The 22,292-nt window shown below is 38.3% G+C and overlaps 1 protein-coding gene across 1 annotated transcript in view; it reads right to left on the bottom strand.

The window, feature by feature from the left end:
* The window catches only part of SLC49A4 (solute carrier family 49 member 4), a 64,516-nt gene that overhangs the window by 24,210 nt on the left and 18,014 nt on the right, over nt 1–22,292 (bottom strand). The window contains exons 2-4 of the mRNA XM_084208950.1: nt 20,080–20,173; nt 6,572–6,834; nt 998–1,127 (exon numbers count right to left, since the gene is read on the bottom strand). Of these exons, the coding sequence (XP_084065076.1) occupies nt 998–1,127; nt 6,572–6,834; nt 20,080–20,173 (487 nt within the window). The remainder of the gene's footprint in view (nt 1–997; nt 1,128–6,571; nt 6,835–20,079; nt 20,174–22,292) is intronic.

Consider the following 22,292-nt stretch of genomic DNA (forward strand, 5'->3'; position numbering starts at 1 on the left):
CCTCTAAATACAATTACTGAAAGTACAGCCCACAATAGCCCTGTAGTAACTAAATGTCTAAAGCTGCACAATTATCGAGCTTCAAGCAACCCTTTATATGCAGATTCAGCTCCTACATCACTCAACAATTACAGCAAGAGTCAGAAGCTTCCCAGTGAAGTCAGTCATATTCTGTACCAGGGAGCAGCTCTTCTTTGTCCCAGAAGTTCCTCTGTGCAGTATCATTTACAGGGCATTGGCCTTCACAATTATTCACCCCTAATATTACAGTTGCTTTAGCTGCTCCTCTCAGATCATATTTACAAGACACTGTAAAAACACTGGGGGAAGTGGGATTGTGTCTTACCTAAAGAACCCAAGAGGGAGAAGCTGCAATACTGTCACTTTCTTTATAACCTGTCTTTTTATTTAACCTAAAAATTCAAAGCAAGCTGGCTCACCTTTGAGCCTATCTAGAAATACACCTAAAGACATTTTTCCTATTCCAATTTCGTACTTTAATGAGATTCAATAGATCATATAACAGTTTTAGATAGTTCATTCATTGCTTCTATGGTTGAATGAAAGCTGAATAATCCTTCAAAAGACAAGTAAACCCCAAAAATTCATCCCAATATAATAAGCACACAAAAAAACGACTTAGAAGTTAGTTTTCCCAGTGTTATTCACTGTTTTCTCACTGCTCACTTTTAACAATCTTGTATAACCTGATGTAACAGAAGCATTGCATAAGAAAAGCCATGCTAACAGGATGACTAAAGCACTGCTGGTGCTGAAGGACTGGCATGAAGAGTGGAGATAAACACAGTAGTTTAAAATTTAATGTCTGCTCTTTAGCAGTTAGCATCCTTTTATGTCTTGACATTAATATTTAATTTTATTTTGTTTAAAAGTACTACAAACCAACTTGTTTGCTCAATGAGAAGATTAAAGCACGCTTGTTTTTATTTACTTAGGCACTGATCTGCTTTGAAGTGGAAACCCAATGAGGTCCTACCTTAAGAGTCTGCAAAAACTTCTCCTGTAGCTGAGCCGCTGGCTCGCTGCAGCCACGCTGGGGGGGAATGGAGGGCGCGAGGGGAAGTAGGCCAACGCTGCAGAAAATATCAGGGAAACCATTCCAAATTCTAAACAAGAGGGCAAAGAAAAACAAAACCAAGAACAGATGTTAGCATTGAAAGACTTATTTCACTGCAGGGCTGTTATCAGCCAGCCTCTGAGACATAAATCCCATCACAAGTGCTTGACTGCTCCGGACAACAGAATTCCGTAACTTGAAGGAGGAATTTCTTTCTCCTTCCCCAAACAAGATTTCAAATTGAGATGGAGAATCAGTGAGATTGGCAGTCCATTCCAGTGATAGGTGCTGCAGAGAACAAGGCTCACACACAGAGAACTCAGTGAAGCAAAAGGAAAGCTTTTGCTTTTTCTCTTCAGAGAGAACCGCAATATGAGGATTTGGCCACGGTTCCTTTCGATGGAAGTAACTCAGTGCAGGTAACAGCATGCTAGAGACTTGAAACAGATGGGACTGGGGAAGCCCCAGGGCATGGAATAACAATTATTCATTGCACAAGATGATGAAGGCAAACAAAAGGTCACGCAAGGCAGCAGTTCTGACACAAACAGTACTACATGGCAACAGAATATAAAGAACTAAGTGCAGAAGCAGTCATGGCTCATGAATAGAAAAAGTACAGGTAAGAGGGGGAAAAAGAAAGAATACAGCTGTTTATGGATGCTCTGCTTGTTTAGCAGCAGGAATTCCAAATCTTTCAAAAATTTCATAGCAGAAGTTTGGACCTGAGCTTGAGAAGTGATGAGCACTTCACAGAAAACACTAAGTCCCACGAGCAGACATTCTGAAGAGAAAACACTCTACCCACAGTCAGTCTAATTAATTTGTTTTACAGGCCTTTTACAATGTATATCATGTTCTCCACAGTCCTCAATCCCAGTATTTCTTCTATTACCTTAGAAAACAAGATTCTTTGCTGATAGAGGGAAAAATGTATAGCTGAAGTGTGTTATCTTAAAAGAACTTGTGATCTTATAACAAAGAAGTGTTCACTGACAGCACAAATAAATTCCAGCAGAGTTGGATACTCAATTGCCTTAATTTTCTTTTTTTTCTTCTCTTTTTTAATAAATCAATATGAACATGGCACTTTGCCAGGTCTTCTGCTAAACTAGAAGAAAATAAATTCAGGAAACTGAAAAGTAAATAACACTCAGAGTCTAAATGGATCAGCTGGAGATGGAGGAGGGAAATGAATGCTTCTATTTGGCATATGGGAAAAAAAGGCATATCAGGAGTGTGACAATGCCATTTTTCATCATCAAATACTAAAGGACTCATTTTGAATTACGCGGTGTCTCTTTTCCTGCTGTGGTGTATCTGCATGTTTCAAGGGCCAAGAGCACTTAAACTAGATAATCTCATTCCTCTGCTCTTCAGAAAATAGATTAATTTCTATCTCTGTGCACATTGTTTTGGAGACCATGAGCAGTGAATAAAGAACTGGCAGTAACTGATCACCCCAGACCTAAGAAAGGGATGAGATGCTCTGTCACTACAGGATGATTCTACACAGCTCTTTAGTTAAGCTGTTTATTCCCCCACCTCCTGCCTCTAGTCTACATATAGGTTTATAGACATACATATTACACACATTTTAAACACATATTAAAGGAAGATTTAAGACTGCAGACAGGTATAGCCAATCATACAATCCCACCAATTTTGTCCAAGGTACTTAGTATTTAACTGTCATACTGCAATGCTATAAGTTTTTATAGCCAGGTTTTATTCTGCAGAATCACAGAAATATTTAAATCACAGAAATATTTCATAACCTGGGATCTCATCTCTGCACTGCCCTCAAGATTTCTACCAGTCAAATTGCTGTAGTAGGAGCAGTAGAGTAACCCTCTTTTTTTTTTTTTTTTTTTTAATTACTAAGTTCAGAATGCTGTCCTTGTAGTACCTTCTTGCAACTCTAATGTTTCCCAGTGTTATACTTTGCAGGCTAACAAATTTGCCTAGATAGCTCTGCTCTATGCCCAAATGAAAAGTGACAAATTCACTGTGGAAACAAAAGCATCTCCCTCTGTTGAAGAATATGAGTTTTAGTGCCATCTTAGCTTTGTATATAATACTTACACCTCTATCAAAAGTCCAGGTACTGCCAAATACATCTGATTTCTTACATATTGAAATCCTTCCTCAACAGGAAACCCACACCCTTATTTCCATAATTTAATTTACCAGAGTAGAGGAAGAGGAATACAATCTAAAACTTTTCCTGGGCAGGTAAGTAGTGAGTGAAGGTAAGCAAAATTGAGAAGGTAAGAAATAGGTGAATGCTGAGAACAAGGGAGCTGCAGTCACAAGAGAGGCTCTTCTTTAGAAGCTGCCAGCTTCTCAAAAGTGCAATGAATTCTCTCAAACAAGGCAAAGCACATGAAATGGGGCAACTCATAAATTAGTGTGCAGAGACACAGATATGTACACATCTGTGTACTTGCTGAGGAGTGAAACTGGAATGCTTCACAAAAGCTGGGTACCACACCACAGCGACTTGTGACCTGAGAGATGCCTTCATCTCAGCCTAGGCACCACAATGCTTGTGTAAACCCCAAACAGACCAAAAAAAAAAAAGAAAGAAAGAAAGGGAAAAAAAAAAAAGAGGTTCAAGACTCCTCGATAACAAAGTATTTTTCCTTCAGACAGCTACTCATAGCACAAAAACCTTCTCAATTCCAGAACCCCTCCTCCCCACCTTGTTCTGTGGGAATATTACAGGGTGCATGAGGGCCCTTATACAACATACCCTTTTTTTTTTTAAAACAAATAATAATTTTACATTGATATTTAGGAAAGCACAAGGCTAAAAGCTCTGGCTGCAGTCTGGAATAATTAATTTCCTTACATGATTCAGGTAATACAATACATCCGTACTACTTGAGCTGTGAACCAGAATGTGCAACAACACAGACGACACAGAAAGAAGCTGTGGCAATTCAGCTGAGCTCTGAGTCCATGTTGGAGATAAAGAAACAGCAATTTATTAAAACACAGAAGAGACTGGAGTTAACAGAGTAATTTCAGAATGGGTTTATAAGCAATTGCTTCGTAATCATGTTTGAGCTTAAGTCCTTGGAAAATTTGCACACTGTTGGCACACTACTGATCCCAAGTTAACAATTCACATCATTACTGTCTTTTAAAAGACATCATCTAACTTTTGGAGGCTGCTTATGTAATGCTAGCTCACACAAAAGCAACAAGCTTATTAGAAATGCAGAGTGCTTACCCTGTGAAACTGGCTTTCCCATAGAATCTGAAAGAACAAGTCATACCAAACCTGACCACATTGGCTGAAGAAGTGGGGAAGTGGGACATTTGGGTCCAGCTTGTTGTTCTTTCACATTCTGCAAAACCTTTACTTCTAATCTGTGAAGTCAATTTGAGCCTAGCTTTCTGCAAAGCGGTTTAAGGTGACAAACAGTATCCTACCACACCTACCAAGTATTTTTTGTCCCACAGGTGAACAGAGCTGTCTGTTCACTGTTACCCACCATGAAGCAGCTGTCCTTCCACCTCTGGACTGCACAGGGCACAAGAGAGCAGAGGGAAGCAGTCAGAAGGAACCTTGTGCCTTCAGCTCTCCAGGGAAACAGGGCTAAGCTGAGACAGAAAAAATCCTACGAGGGGTTGAAAGCAAACTCCTCTTTGACAGTTCTTTGCAATTTTAAACCAGTTGGAGGTTTTCCATCATTACTGTGATTCACTGCAGGCCAGCAATGTTCACAAAGCAGCTCTCTGTCATTGTCTGAACAGCTACAGGGTTTGCAGCTCCTGAAAATACACATCCCATAGGACACAAACACCAGCACAAAGAAACTATCTCTGTTCAAAGCACTTTCAAATACTGAGAAATACAGATGCCCCACAAAACACAATTCCTAGGAAGCTAAAGAGCTGCTGTAGGATCATTGCCTGCTGGGACCAGTGTTCCCAAACAGGTCTACAAGGGTGTTCCCACACCCTTGCCAGCTCAGAAAGGTAGAAAGAGCTATGCTGAGATGTGAGGCAGGCAAGACCTGAACATTGGTGGCAACATCCATCCCTGTTTCTGAGGAAAAGGCTTAGGAAAACCTAACGAATGAGAACAGAAAAGAAAGGGAATCTAATGCACTGCTGAAGGCAACATTTCTACAGCTACCAGACTCAAAACAGTGGTTTCAAGCACAGCACAGTATTTCCTTAGGCAGATGAATTCTTCCCTCTCCATGGAAAACCTGCGGAGGGAGAGCTAAAGCACTTCTCAAATTGCTAGGGTTTTCCTCCCCTTATCTCCTCAGGACAAAACCTGACTTGCTTTCGTTTTTCCTTCTTTCACACCAGACATTTCCATCTCCCACGAGATTTTCAGAGCCTAACACCATATTTACTTGTAAAAAAGGCTTAGCCAAACCTGAATTTCCTTATTGTTCCATTTGAGTCCAGCAAAAAGTAGCTTACTCAAAAATACTTGCTGAAGCCATGATCCAAATTCTATTGCACTTTCTTTAAAACAAACATTAAAGTGGCTCTCACCCAACAGGAATATTAACTTTACAAATTTCCATAAGGATAACGTCCAGGAATAAATGATCACAAACAGCTAACTCCATCCACTAAACCTCCACATAAACTACACAAACTCAATCCACTAAACCTCCACATAAACTACACAGTATATATATGTTAGGACTTCTGGAACACTTAGGACTAACTCCTGGCTGGATTTCAGAGGATGCAATTATAAGAGGGGAAAACCCCTATCAGATGTGCAACTCTTAATGCTGTACCAATTTATATTCACTAAAAATTAGAATGTAGACACTTTCACCACTTAACCAATTCTGTTTCCTTAAAGTTTGCTGCTAATTTTTCTAAGTGACAGGAAGAGGCATAGAAGCCATTTTCATAAGAAGAGCAAGGATATAAAACCCAAGTTTTATCAGGTGAATTTTATATCAGTGATTTTGTTCCGCTAAACTGTTGTCACTTCATTGAAATTGCTCAACAGCAAGAATTACGTGGTTTTAGCTAAAACCAAAATCTATCGTGTTTTCATTTCAATGTTTCTGATTCTGTAGATTCTGAAATACTAATTATCTAATCACATTTGAAAGACACACGCAGGTCATAAATTATGTGGTTTAGTTAATGCAGAATAGAATTTCATGCTAAAAGACTATTGAATTTCCATCCTTACAGAAACAGTAGAAGAAACCCAACCAATGAAAATTCAATAAGGAAAAACCAGTTTTGAAGCTCAGAGAAACTCCAAGAAGACGTTTCTCCCAAGATCAGCCAACACAAACAACTGAACTACTTCTTTTCAAGTCAGTCAATACAAAAGGCTATTTAAAAAATTAATCCCCCTGACTCAATTATCATCCCCGAGGCACAGACTAGATCCTGTGCAAACCAGCCACTAGAGGGTAGTGGTTCTCAAGCACCAAGCAGGCAGGAAAGCACGAACACTGAGTGGTTTTAGGCGCGGCGGTGGCCCCGCACCTGCATAGAGCACGGCCTCGATGCGGTCCTTGATGTGCTGGGTGTTGCTGGGCGCCGCCAGCTGGGCCGTGCCGTTGGGAGGCGGCACCACCAGCGGCCCCACCAGGAAGGCGGCGGCGGAGCCCAGGTAGTTGAGCAGCGAGGCGATGGCCGTGGCCGTGGCGCGCTCGTCCGGGGAGAACCAGGTGGTGGAAAGGAAGGGAGCGGCGTTCATCACCGTGGGCCCCGCCAGCCCGTTCAGCAGCTGCCCGCCGTGGATCAGCCTGCAAGACAGAACAGAGCGCCGCGTTTGCGTGAGAACTGCTCGCTGGGTTTTGTTAGTTAAAAAGGCACGTGAGGTACTGGGAAAAACGCCAATCACTTGTTTTTAAAATTTTAAAAGTTTAATAATAATAAAATGGTTATTAAAATAGTAATATAATTAGAGTAATAATAACTTGGACAATTTGGATTAGGACAATATGAGACAATAGAAACAAAGCGTTACAGATGTCCGGGTACCTTTTTCTGGGCAGCACAAACCCGAAAAGGACACACGTTAACAAAGGATTAACCCTTAAAAACAATAGCCTGTTGCATATTCATACATCTCATACATGATGCATAAATTCCATTCAAACACAGGATTCTCTCTGGTCATCTCTTAATCCTAACGGCATCTTCAGGGCTGAGCGAGGTGGGAAGAAGTTAGTTTTTTCCCCTAAGAAAGCAATAAATTCTTTTTCTCTGAAAGATTTAGGTGTCCTGTGGCTGCTATCGCACTGCAAATCCTTTCTTTAAAAAAAGTATCTTACATAGCATAGTTTCTATTTTAACATTATGTTATAACCAAATTATATTTAACACGCTACTTAAGAAAATTAATACAGCATAACTTTCTAACATAACAGGTATAATATTCATTTTAATATTTGCGACAAGCCAATCATAAAATACGCTTTTTCACAGGTACCTAGTGCTGGAGATGGAGCTGCTGCACAAAGAAATGAAAGGCCTGTGCAAAAGAAGGATATTCTATTCACCAAAAGAAGCCAAATTAGATTGATTTAAAGAATCTGGAGCTACTCTGATCTCATTACCTCATATAAAAAGAGAAGCAAATGTTCTTTTCAAAGCAGAAAAGGAAAAGGGAATAAAAGGGACCTTCTTTGCAGCAAAAGGTATCATGACAGGATATAAAAGTAGAAAAGGTGTAGTAGGAGAAAAGCTTTAAATTACAAACATTGTAAGCCTGACCTTCCTGCCTGCATAAATCCCAACGGAAGATTTAAATTAGTTATGGCAAATCCAAAATTGAAACACTTCAGCAAAATACTCTGCATATTTTTTCACTGCATTATTTATTTTTATTTACACACTCAGATGAGCTCTATGTGCCTACAGATGAGAAGGCCGGGCTGTTAGGGTTTCCAAGAGAGTCATCTTCTGCAGCAATCTGGCCATTCTCAACACACTGCTGAAACAGCCAAGTAAACGCAGATTTTTCTCGTTTTTCACACTCATTGGGATTTAACAGATAAGGCTGGTGACAGAACAGAGATTCCAAGCAGTGAAGTCTCTGCAAAGTTTGGCTTAATATTAGTACAATGAACAAATACAGAGAGGACTTTTTAAAGGCTCTCCTACATATGGAATTCAGTCAGAAATCTTCCACTGTGACTTTTCCAAAAAGTAATCAGCCATAGAATGCAAAACAATTTCAGAATTTATATAAAAACTTCATGTCTAAAAAATAGCTAGAGAGTCACATGAGATATTGCAACCCTCCAAAGTTAATCTATTCATTGAGCAATAAAATGCTGGCAGATGATATTTTCAAATGGGTGGTGTTTTTCTAGCCATAGCAGGAACTCGGTGTTATTGCTGCAAGACTTGAGTTGTGAGACATAAAAAGCTCCGGCTTGAAAATGGGGAAACATAAGCCAGCATTTAGGCAGTGTTTCAAGCCACAAATGGCTGAATATACAGTGTAGCAGGAGTTTTTAAAGCACACAAAGGAACATAATATGCAAAAGAAATGCCTACAGACTCTTTATGGAATTAACAAGATAGATTGCAATAGAAAGGAATAGGCACTACTGATTCTCAGTGGATTGGAAATTAAATTTTTAAACAAAATTTATAAAAATATACAAAAAAAGAAGCATTATTATATATCATCTGAAGGAAACTTTCTGAGCTAGGACAGAAATAATATCCACTCTTACTTATAAGCAATTCACCGTTTTTAGATGTTTTTAAATCCTCACACAGAAATGACAGATTTCATTACTGGTGTTGATGATGTGCTTCAGATGGACATCACCAAGGCAGTCAGGCCTTGTCAATGCTTGTTAAACTCTTACACACACTAAGCCAAAATGAAATTGTTTTAAATAAAGAAAAAGTACTATATAAACAATGCTCTGGTATTTTTCTGGAGGACACATTACATCAATACCCCATGGTTACTCTCCAGTATATTTGGGACAAACCAAGGTATCCTTTTGTACTTTGGTGCTTTCCTTCTACTTATCTCACTGCAGTTATTCTCAAACTTCTGAAATGGTACGGGGTATTTGCAGAGCTACAGCACATCCCCAGAAACAACTGCATTTCAGTAGCAAGTGAGGTAACTACTGCAACATATAATGATTTTATTTTAGCACTTCCTCCTGCTCCAAAGTGAATTTAATGCTTAAATTATGTTCTTGTTACTGTATGTTTGGAAAACTGTGTCACCACAAAATAACCTCTATAGCTTTAGGTGTACTACCACTTCTGTTCACAGACACCACTGGTATTTTTGTTTTAATCCAAATGTGCCTCCTCTGTAGTCATCCTAAAGGCAAATAAAACTCAATAAAATCAGAAAAGAGTACAATAGTTCTGCAGCATCTGTGGTCATGCAGGCACTTCATCTGACAGAAGAAGAAAAGTTTTGTACAAAAAACTCTAAATAAACCATCAAACAAAAGCCCCCAATTTATATATTTTGAAGATTACACACACATGTTCCTGCCATGTACTGCAGATTTAGATTATGTCTATCAAACTCCATCATCTGAATAAAGCTTTATAACCAATCATACTCAAAGGGAGCAACAAATGTTAATTTTACTTTGCAGATCCCAAGGGAGAAAGTAGCAACTTAATCCAGAATTTTAATTCTATATTAGCTTTTTGTCTTTGCTGTTTTGGATTTGTTGGGGTTTTTTTTTTCATGGGGTGAGCCAATTTTGCCTCTCTCAAAGTGTCTTCTGTTGCTGTTTTCCTGGCTTCTCTCTCTCCAGCCTTGTCCTGGCTGGTGTACTCTGTTCACAGATCTGCGTTTTTGGCATTTACCAAGCTTCACATTATCATCCAGGGTAGAGCATCTCTTATCTTCATATTGTCTAATTTCTCAAGTCCAAAATATTTGAGTTAATAAACACTATTTTCAGACTAAATTGCCATCAATAGACAGACTACTACCTCAAGTATCTCTGCATATGATAACAGCTTAAACCCTATTTTATCTCTTTTTAAATACTGACTTGAATTAAGCTACTTTTTCCTGAGAAAAAGATTATTTGCATGGTTCTTCTGCACATCCTTAACTCATTTCCCCAGAGAGGCAGGGATGAGAGATTCAAAATGCAATTCAGAGCATTTACTAAGCTGCTGCTCTGGGAGATGTATGTAGCAGCTGCTCCACCTGACAGAAAAATATGAACATAACAGTATTGGTGGCTTTTTGCTGTTTGTTACAACATCTTATCAGCACTGCACTAGATTTTGGTCTCATAGCCTGTGAGTCTCCTCTTGTACACCATCAGTGCTAAAAATTGCTCCAAGACCAAGAGAGGTTTGTTTCTGTTATCCCCTGATTTTTTTCTTGTTTCTGCTACTGGAAAGGTGCAAAGAGGAACTGCCTTTTCTCCATTACTATTCCAATTTCATTCTGCACAACAAGTTTTCTCTTTCCTGAGGAAAGGGATGAAAAGATAACTTTAGCTCAGGATCTTACCCAGATGGAAAAACATTTCTCAGTCTCATTGCACTATCAAGTGTAATGTTCATCTGTTATTTTCCCACTGCTGTTTTCAGATGTGTTATTTATCCAATCATCATTTAATTATTTTCATGTATCAAAAAGTAGAAAGCTATTGAGGTCAAATGACAGAAAATAACACGAGCAGAAGGCTTTTTAATCACAATCATGAAAGAGAAAATTGGAAAAAAGTTACACCAGAAATTCATTCTCGACTTAACAAAATAATTGATGACTGTAGCTTAAAGCAAAATTGGGGAAGTAAACATCTATCTAAAATATTTTGTTTCTAACTGTCTCAGTGACCAGGTCAGGACTCATTTTGGTATGTCAAGGTTTTTGCACATCTGACCTCCCTGCTAATGAATTGATGTGCTCTGCCAAACTTGTAATTTGCAATTGAACATGAGCCCTTTATGAGCCCTTTTAAAGAAAAAAAAAATATTTGAGGACTGATGGTAAATGGTACTGTGAAATATCACATGGCAGAGCATCCCAGTAAAGAGTAACTTACATATTTACATTATGTATCTATCTAAGAAAATACACATATGGACAAACACACACATTTTTGCACAAGATCACTTCTGTTCCTAAACTGGCCTCTGAACTACAAAAATATAGTACAAGGGACAGTTCAAATACAGCAATAGAAATTAGAGAAGAAAAACTCATATTGTACTATACATACGGTACTATATGTCACATCTTTCTCAATTTTTTTTTTTTACCAAGTCACTTTATAAATAACTTCAATTATGCAGTTTTCACCACTTCCCTGAGAAGACCTGATACTGGTATCAGGAACTGACCCTGACTGTACCTTCCTTACTCACTTCTTGCAGTCACTGTTGAAATATCCTAACAGGCAGCAACAAAGAAAACCATGTAGGGCTATAAATGCTGGAATTACAATATACCTGAGCAAACTGGGTATGAAAAAACTGAGATTACACTGGAAAAAGGTTCTAGTGACTGATGATAATACCATACAGCTAAGATGGGAAAGCAATTCCATTTACAGTCAGCTTTATTTTTCTTCTTCTCTTGTACAAGTCGAAACTTTGCATGCATGGTCACAGTCACATCAGGTACTGGATTTGTTAAGCTATTTAAAAGCTGTGTGTTACATAAGTGGTTTTTCTAGGTAAGAAATCCAGACATTTAGTGTTCCTACCACTGTGTGTCTAATGCCTGGATTTAGGAGAATTTTAAATTAAAGAAAATCTCATTAGTTTCTGTCCTCAGATGGGGAAAAAAAGGCAACACTGGAAGGAGAACTACTTACTCAAAAATTACTTTTGATACAATGGATTTAAAACCCACGACACTAAAGTTCAGTTCTAAGATATGTTAAGTGAACTTTTTCTGGGAAGGCTAAGACTGGAGAAGTTGGATCAGAATTTTAACTGACTCACAGTGTGGAGAAAGCATTTTCACCTTTTCTTTGGCAGACAGCGCAGTGAAGAGCAGGGCTGCCAACCCCAGGGTGTTGCTCTGACTCTCTAAACACAATGACCCCAGCCCGACTGGAAAATTCAATTCCTTTGCATCTTAGGAGGAAGTAGAGCTCATTTCAAGAGCCCTGAGAGGAGGAGATTCTGGTGCAGGTTTTGTTCATGAAACTTCTACCATGCTTTTCCACTCACTGCCATGAGAATTGACCACTTAGTCACTTTTCAAACTTCTATGCAAATACAACACAAATAAACTGCAATTCAGTTCTGCCACTGTTGGGCAAAGTGTGAGGAGCAACAAAGTCACAGAGAGGGCTTATTTTGCAGGAAGACAGGGCTACAGTGTGCCACTTGCTATGGAAAAGGTTTGTACATGAACTGCTGATCCTAACAATTAAAGCAAAAAGCAATTCTGGATAAAGAAGTTGATGTTTTATAGAAATGGATGGCTAATATTTCTTTCACATGCCTGACAATTTCATTCACTGAAACAAGTGGATTGTTCAGCTCTTACTAATTTGGAAGACAAATAGGTTTATGTAGTGATTAGCTCATTGTGGGAGCTCCTGGAAGCAAATGAAAGAGACCCTTCCACTGGAGGACTTCAGAGAACTTTTGAAGTGCTATTGAATTTAATGTCACTACATGGCAACAAAGCAAGCAAATACCTCCTACTCTAGAGTGTCTGTACTGATGTGTACTGAGTGTCTGCATGATGCAAACTGCTTGCCCAGAAAAAGGCACATAAAAAGCCATGGAGTTACTCACATTATATATCAGGAGACTGATTATATTTCAGAGGGAACCAACATCAGTTTTGTCAAGAACCACTTCTGATTCTTCACAATCAAGCTACGAGAAGTGGACAGAGCTTTTCCTTTAAATTCACAAAAATAAACATAACAAAAGAACCTCCTAGTAAGAGGAACTTTTTCAGGCACATTTAGGGCAAAGAAAATTAGGGAGGTCAAATTCATGCTTTACTGCAATTCACTGCTACATTGTATGGCAAATGCAAATGATGTTTCGTTTATACCCCAAAGAGAGAACACCAAGGCTTTATGTCTGGAAAAAGACTGGAAAGAAAAATACCTCTGGGTAAAGCAATGAATTCATCTATTAAAAATAACATTCTATAGATGAATTTCATGGAAATGCACTTCCTTTCGATATTTTCATTAAATGATATATTTATACTACAAAAGCTTTCTGCCTTCTGGATATTCATGGATTGAGGCCATTAGCATTTTTTTAGCTTGTTTTTGATGCATGCAACCATTGATATGTGGAATAATTTAAAGCTGTTTTTTCCCCCATCAGTAAGAAATATTATTAAAAGCAGAAAGCCTGAGTCATTGTTTGGTACATTATCTCCAGAAATAGAATGAAAAAGAAAAGAGAAAAACTTAGAAATGCACATTTAGTCATTTTCATCAGGAATTAGGCTCATGTTTTACCCCTGTATGAATCATGGCCTCAGCACAGTCAGTCAGACCATCATGGGAGTGGACTTAGAAGGGACCACAGCATCTCCACCCCAGGCATCCCAGCCTCATGGTTCTTCTCCCACACTTAAAGAAAATAGCAAACACATTTACAATGGTATAAAAGCTAGTGAGTTTTGGGATTAAATTTAAAGGACTGGAAAACCAGAGTTACTCCAAAACTTATTACTGTGAGCCTGCTGAGAGAGACAAGTATTTGCAAGGAGAGGAAGCAGCAATCTCAGGCAAAGAGCCTGAGGTGTCTATCACACATCCTGACAGAGGAAAGGGATGAGGTGGGTGTACAGTGAGATCCCCTGGCACTGTGGTGACAAATTCCCTTGTGTCCTCACACTGTGTTATTGTGCAGCCATCACACCTGTCACACACCTGTGGGGGGTGCTTCTTCACTTTATCCAGGTTTGAAAAATAAGGGCACATAAAGTCAAAGCTGAGGGGCTTTTTTATTAAGTTCTGTTTTCTTGTTTTTCTTTTAAAACTAACCAACTCCACAAACCCATTACTGAAAGAAGAAATATTTAAAGCAACACTAATAGAGGACATGCTCATCAAGTACAAACAGACCCAAAGTACACAACACTGTAAACATGAAGTAGGCAATTACATTATGGGCTAATGAGGCAAAACATACTGAAAAAAATTATCAGGGAAGTGCACCAGGATTGGCTGCTATTTGGGCTGCTGTGGGAGAAAGCTGATTAAGATTACTTAGTACAAAAGAGGTCCTAAGTAGGATTTTTTAGTAAAAGAGTAGGAGTGTACAGGAGATGTAGCAAATTAAGGAATGGGATAAACAAGACCTATTTAAATATTCCTGAATAATTTTTCTTAAGTGAGTGAAAAAGCAAGAGGGTGTTTTGATTATAACACAACAACTTCAGTATAAATTCGATTAATATGAATTCTTTAAGGACAGAAATTAGCCACCATAATATGAGTCACAAACTAAGGCAAAGAGCTCAGTATGATTAAAAAATTAAAAGCATTCTACAGTTAAGGATACCACCTGCCATTATGTGAGATAAAGCTAAATATCCCACAGAGAATATAAATTCTCTTCCCTTCCAGAACAGGCTTGCACTAACTGAGACCTTGTAGAAGTGCTGCCCAGTAAATACTGCTGCAATACCAAGCCCTTTCTGAGATTATTTTTATGTACTCCAAGAATTTACAGAGGCTCTGTAAATTGCTAATTCAGCAGGCACGCTGGTTGCAGGTGGATGACACCCACAGTACCATGGCCAAAGTCCAGGACAGGAGCAAAAGAAAAAGAGCATTTATGACCAGAGCTGTCAAGTCATCTCCTTTTTCCACAAGGGCTGATCTAGCTGAAGGAGAAGCCAATTTGGCTGCCTCCCAAGCTGATCAGGAGGTGCATCACAGGACATGTGGCCTGAGCAGTGGCAGGCGGGACCACTGGCAGCCAGAGGGAAACTAAATCACCCCCCACTACCATCAACAAATAAGTAAAGCTGGAAAAAATCATAACCACTTAAGAATACAGGACCTCTAATCTAAAACAAAGGCTTTGGAACAGAGGTTAAACAATAAACCCTGTGTACAAGATGAAGCTGATGGAAGTAATAAAAACAAGACAAACTGTTACATTACAGAGGCATAAAAAATAAGGATCCCCCATGTGAACCTACACATGAATGACCTGTCTCCTTTTTTCCCCACTTTCCTATTTTTCTGATGCCATGGATTAACCCAGCTCAGCCTTCTCCTAGCACTGCAGCACAAATCAGCACCAAAAGCACCAGGCAAGTGCTCAATTTTAATGTTTTCCCCCTCTGCTTGCTGAGCTACAGCACACAAACAGGTATGTTTATTCATCCTCCTACTCCCAGACCCTCACTTTAGATTAAATCCTTTTTTCATTTCTCTTCCCCAGTGAGGTAGGGAGCACAAAACACTCAGCACACTCTGTCTTTATTCCTTACAGGTTGATTTGTCTACCTTCCTCTCCTAACAGGCTCTTCTCATTCCCTAGAACACTTTAATTCCTCTTCTCCACAGATGCTTCAATTTGCACTGTTCGGGTTTTTTTGAGCACAGAAGTGTGTTCAGTATTACCAGAGAATATAGGAATCCTAGTATGTCTTTCCTTTACTGAAATAACCTCTTCTGAGATGCCCCTTTGCATTTTTCATGCATAAGAATGGTGGCTTATGGCAGCCTTAGGATCAGAAAATACAGATAATTAGATGATCCCATTCATTCATTAGGCTTTAAGCAACAGAAAAGGGGAAAATGTGGAATTATTTAGGGTCAGTCTAACAAGAGTAAAATACAAACTACATTGCAACTAGCTAATAGAACCAAAATGTACCAAAGATCTGCTAAGAGTCAATCTTCAAATTTGGTAAAGGAAAGAGTTCACAACAATATATGTAAAAGAGAAATATTCAAAATCCCAAGAACTGTTAATATTAACAAAAAGACCCATTTACAGGATCTACCAGCTTTTGGTGTGTCTCCTATAAATGACTGTGTAAACAACCACTCTGTTTCCACTGTAATTCTCTGTGCTATTTTGCTGGATTCCCAACAAACATTTTAATGGTACTTACTGCCAAGGAGCATCCTCTCACTGCCATGATTCAAGGTCCTCAATAACTGCTTCTCTGTTGTGAAATCTAATGTGAAGGACAAACACTACCAGCCCACAGTGTAAGTTCTAATAAATTGCTTAATTAATGTGTTCGATACAAATGACAAATTATGTTACATCCTTTACTTCCATGTCTTTAATTATCCTGCCTTTCAAAACATTTTAAGAAATCTTACATCACACAATCAGTCTTAAAAGCCAAAGTTTTATGGCTGTGGGCTGATTTCTTAATTTTATTTCCTTCTTTTACACATTTCAGCTCATACAGCTTTTTGCCTAGATTTAAGACATAAGATGTATGTAAATCTATTCCTAAACACAGAATACAAGGTAAATATATAGTGCTATGTGGAGGAGAAAAAACAACTCTGATTTAGTCTATAAAAAAATGGCCTCCAATTAATGTTAATGGTCAAGATAAAATAATCAAATCCTAAAGAGTCCAATGAAAATATTTACTCAGTGACAAGCAAGTGTCAGAAAGGAAAGGAATGGACAAAATGCAGGAAAAAAATCATTTGTGATGTTCTGGTAACCTCCAGGGAAGGGAAGAAGATTCGGGAAAGGTACAATTTGGTAACATCTTTTTTTCCTTTATGTTCTATATAATGCATATTAACTGTGAACTAAATAAACAGGTGTGGCAAATGAAGTTTTCATAACATTTAAAAAGGAATAATAAATATGGGATCAAATTTACTGTCATATATCTGGCACATGTGACAAACCCAGAAGCATATGGTACTTAAGAAAAATTATTTCTAATGTCCTTGTATGATAGACTCATTAACCTCATAGATTACTGGGCTGGGAGAGAAACAGGTAAAAGCATATGTGTACCTGAGAGGGACTTATTAGTCCATTTAAAGGATGGATCCTCCATCTGACATGCAAGTTCACACTTTAACATTTTCACCATGTACTCCCACTTTGCCTGCACTGAATTTATGCAGTTCTGGCATGGATTTCCAGTACAAGTTTAGGTCACACACTGGCAGAGAGCAAAAATTCACCATAGAAAATTCACAGCTGCTTCAAGAGACACAATGAAATGTGCAACTTGAATTTTGCCTCATATGCATAGGCATCAAATGTACTGAAAAGAGAGGTTAAGGTCTGTGTTTAAAACATTATTTGGATGACTAGGCATGGTCTTAGTCTGATATTACATACTACAACCAAAAGAATAATTTTGGACTAGAAAGGGGATTAAGAACACACTTGGATATTACAGGTCTGTTTGAGATAAGGAGGATAAAGCAGCCAGGATTAATGCCAGTCTTAACAGTGATTTCTTTATGTCTATGCCTGCTCTGATAGGTGGTGGGCTTTAGTAGCTCTCCTTAATGTTAATCACAAGAGCCTAGGGAGCAGAGACTGCTACAAAGTACAAAACCCCCAATCTAAGCCCTACAAACCTCATGAACATTCTTATAATTTTATGTATATTAACTCAGCACTGTCCCATGGAAATCTTCAGCATATTCCCACAGATTACTCTCAGACTGAAGGAACACACTACAAAACACACAAAAGCATTTAAAGAAATTCCTGTTACACTGGCTTCCAATTAGCTTGCATGTGATCTTGTCCCTCTGACAGGCTCTGTAACATTCAAATTGTTGTATTAACACATAGACACATTGAGAATAAGTGCATCATTTGGTGCTCAGCCAGTTGTGGCTAATGAATCAAGCAATAATGCTCGTCTCAAAAAAAAATTATTTTTCTTTGGCATCACACTTCAAAGAATGGATGAAAACTGGCCTTAAGCCTTAACCCACAAAACAATGGAAGTTACATGGTATAGCATCACACAGTCTGTACAATTATTTACAAAGTCTCAAGAAACTTCACTGAAAACTGTTCTTTTGCTTCCCACAGGTGCCCATAATGAGTTCTTGGTAGATTTTTTAATCAAACTGTGTAAAAGATCAAGCTACTTCCTCATGTAGATCCACAATTCTGGCAAATTTCTTTTTTGGGAGTAGGATAAGTAGGCAAATTTCTAAGTTTCAGCAGGAGATGATACATATTTTCACAGCATGAATATATGAAACTATTAACCTTTTCCATCAGTATTCTCCTCATACTGTTTTTTCCCCTATATAGTTTTCAATAAATTTTAACATCACATTTTATACATCTCACTCATCAGACTCTATAGAGTCCAAAGCCTTTCTCTCTTCCTTGAATGTTTCTCCTTAGTTATGTATTTCATTGGTTTCCTAGGCCTGCTTTCTGCAGCTACCCTGGAAAATCTTATTTAAAGCTGGAAACTCTCCTTCCCACTCCCAAATGATACCTCACATCCAAATCTCACCTGGGAGTTTTCATCTTCTCAGGTATTTATAGTCATCATCCTTGTTTTGGTAAATCCTAGGGCAGCACATGTCTTCTGGCATACATTATAAATGAAAAGCTACACAAAACACCACATTTCATTGCATTTAAGCCACGTGTCCCATTAAAAAGCTATTGATATTTAACCCAAGACTGATGAGAATGAACAAACTGAATGTCGAGCACCCCTTGACATTTTAAGAAAATGAAAACCAAGGGTAAAGTAAGGACAGCTCTTCCTGGCCACCCAAACAGTACATTTTTCTCAAATGGGTCACTGTGAAGAGTAGCACAATATGGTTAGTGCAGCTTGCTCTGCTCACAGAGTCCTTGGAGACCCTGTCAAACCAACATCGGGAGCACTTTGAGTGCTTCCTTATATGCTCACTAAGCACCTACAAACTGAAATTGCAACGCCCTACTCTGCTCTTAGTTTACTTATCTGGGCTAGTTTTACAATTCATTGTTTTTTACATTCTCTCTCTGAACCTCCTTCTTTGTTTTAGCCATGGTACCCAGTCATTGGCTTTCAACTTCACACCGAACGTTTTCTTTCTAAGATTAAAAGGTGTCCAAGCTGATTTTCAGGTTAAACAATACTAAGGGGAAAAAAAAAAAACACAACCAAAACCAAAAAACCCCAAACCCAAATAACTTGCTGAAGTAATACCAAGACTGCATGGCAGAATTCAAACTGACTAGAATTCAAGGGGGAAAAAACCCAACCCACATAAACCATTTTATTTGTAAGATCTTTCCTTAGTGTTTACATATTATGCAAGCATAACTAGCAAAGAACCAGTGCTGCTGCTTTTTCAAAGTAGCAGTAAAGAGTAGTAATGCCTGCATACTCCCACCTCCTTCACACTAAAAGAAAGTTAAGTGAACAAGTGATCCAAGTTCCCTGGCTGTAAAAAACAAGCAGTGCTGCTGTACTTACTGATGATTCCTAGATTCAGGATATGTTGATTGAATAATTAAATTGTTTGGTTTGTGGGATTTTTAGAAAGGAATATGTTTCTATCACAAATTTGTAAAGGGCATGTGTACAGCAGAAAATCACTTCACTGCAGAAAAAGTACAAGGCTACTTTGAAACATGGACTGGAAGAGACTACATGAAAAAAGCCATTTTGCACAAATTCATCTGCCTCACGGCATGGTCCCATACATTCACTATGAGAAAATGAACTAATTATTTAGCATTTGCATACAAATTACTTATTTTTGGGGGTTGAGGCATGGCTCCCTGTGTGATCTTGGGCCAGTTTCTGAACCTCACTAAATCTCTACTTCCTTATTTGCAAAGCAGATTAATATTAGTTATGCAGGATGGGGTGAGATTAAATTAACTAAAGCTTGTAAAGGGTTTTCTGATCTTCAGATACTATGGAGAAGAAGGACTAGAAAAATCCATTTAAGAAGCAAAGAAGCATGTAAACCCATGGCCACACAACAAACATTTGGTATATCAACTTGATACAGAAAATTGGTAGTAACATTTCTTTGTAGTAGCAGCAAAAATTATATTAGCAGAAAGAATAAAATAAGTGTATTAAAAATAATTAATTCACTTACTTTTTCCTAATTTCTAGGTCTGAAACTGGAACACATCTCAGGCCAGCTCCCAATACCATGAGGGATGATGTTAGCAACACTGTTACCCTCAGACCTAAGATGAAAAAATAACAGTATTTTACAAGTTAAATCAGTAATGTTGCAAAAGAAACATTGCTTATATACATATATATATATATATATATTTACATGCAGTCTCACAGGAATAACACGTTTCTTTCAAATCATAAGCACTTTGGTGCTGATATAAATTCCAGACACATTTTGAAATCCTGAGTTATTTTCTACACTTACACTCCAGAATAACAAAAGCTTATTCTTGGCATAGTAACGCACAGGAGTGCATCCAAAATCTTTACAGACATTCTTGAAAGTGAAAAGTAGTAATAAAAATATCATCAAAATGCACAATATTCCCTTTGGAATTAGAGGCATTGGGGAACATGCTCTACTGTGTTATCTGAAATCTGGGCAGACGCAAAGAAAAATCTGGACTTGTTCATTCTTCTCCAACCACTTAACGAGCACAGACACAGCACTGTTATTGTTTTCTTTCATAATGCAGATATGTATTTCATCCCAAAGAAACAACCATTTATTCAGGGGAAAAAAGTGCGAGTATTTTTTTGCAGTCCTTGCAATTAGGGCAGATTTTTGCTGCTCTCAGCTCCAATTGTCAGAGGTTGTAAATATCATACATTAGAAAAAAGCCACAATTGACTGATTCTTTGAATATGTTTTTCCCTTGTGCAATTTTCAACTGAGAAGTGCTTAGATTAGAAACAACCTTATCTTCATGCTGCAATTCCTTTTGCCAGCAGTTTGTTTGCTGCTGTTAAGGTGTTTCCATCAGCAGCAGAGAACAGTGACAGCTGAGGGGCTTAAGCTGCAGAATCTTGCAAAACACCAAAATCATAAATACTCAAAATTAAAATCCACAGAAAGAGTCTGCATCTGTGAAGTTGTAAATTTCAAAACAATTTCACAGTAATAAATAGAAAATAAAGGGCTTTCATGTTCTTAGTAGAATATAATAAAAATTATTAATGATGACAAACATGCAATACCTCTAACATTTAGGTCAAACTAGTAATTATCCAAAATACAGATGGTAAAAGAACCTGTCGTATGATAAGTCACCTATCAAACAAACTACTTTGATTCTTTCTAAAGCTGCCTATCTTCAGAGGAGTGTTCCTCCTGTTAGTGACTCCTGTAATCAGCACAATTCAAGCAATAGTTGCATTAAATATTTTGTCTCCAGGTATTTTACTAAAATGTGATTTTACTGGGTGAGATATAATTTTGCTCATATTGTGACAGTTCTTAATGAACCTCATTCACGGGTATGCAGCTCCTGGTGTTGGACACTGCACTAACCAAACCTAAGGTAAGCTTCTCTATCAACCAGCATAGCCCAAAACAAACAAAAATAAGTTAGTATGTTAAGCTGCAGGTTTTCTGAAATGGAAGTGAGACTTCCTTTGGTAAGGCCCAGTTGTTAACACAAGGAATGCCAGCTGCAGTGATGTGACTCCAAAGGACACTTCACATCCCTGATGCCCTGAAGAAGTACTGTCAACCAAAAATATTTCTTTCCTGGTAGGATTTCCCAATACCTCCCCCAGCTTAGTTGCTTGACTGTGCTCAACCAGCAAATGCTGCTGTTAAACTGGTTTATCAAGTGTGTTCAGAGAGCCCTAAATAAATTCCCATTTAATATGGCTGTTCAAAACCTTCATGTTCCTGTGTTTGCTAGGCCATCACAAGTCTTCATGCGACATTTAACTCCACACTGCCATACTGCCTGTGCTGTGCTGGGGCAATTATGCATATCTGCATTGCATACATGCTGCTTCTGCCTTTTCTTCTGGCAAATTAATCTTTGTTAGCACTGCTTTTGTGTATCATGAAAATTTGTATGCAGCAAGGATTGGAATTTTATTGATGGAAAAATTGAAATACAAATCTTTTATCTGAAAAACCTGAAGTTTTCCATTAGGAAATGCAATCGAAATTTTTCAGGGAGGCTCTAGTAATGTACACACCACCTTATTTTCCATGTAAACTAGGCTCTTCTTGAACTACATTTCACAAAACACAGTGCATTCTGCCTTTCAAGAGACACAAGGACAAGGACAGCAGGGAGGGTGCTGCTCATGGGGCCCTGCTTGAAGTGCAAGCCAGGGGCAAGCCCAGGATGCAGCTGTAAA

Source organism: Fringilla coelebs (assembly GCF_963513975.1).
Source record: "Fringilla coelebs genome assembly, chromosome: 7".
NCBI classification, from domain to species: Eukaryota; Metazoa; Chordata; class Aves; order Passeriformes; family Fringillidae; genus Fringilla; species Fringilla coelebs.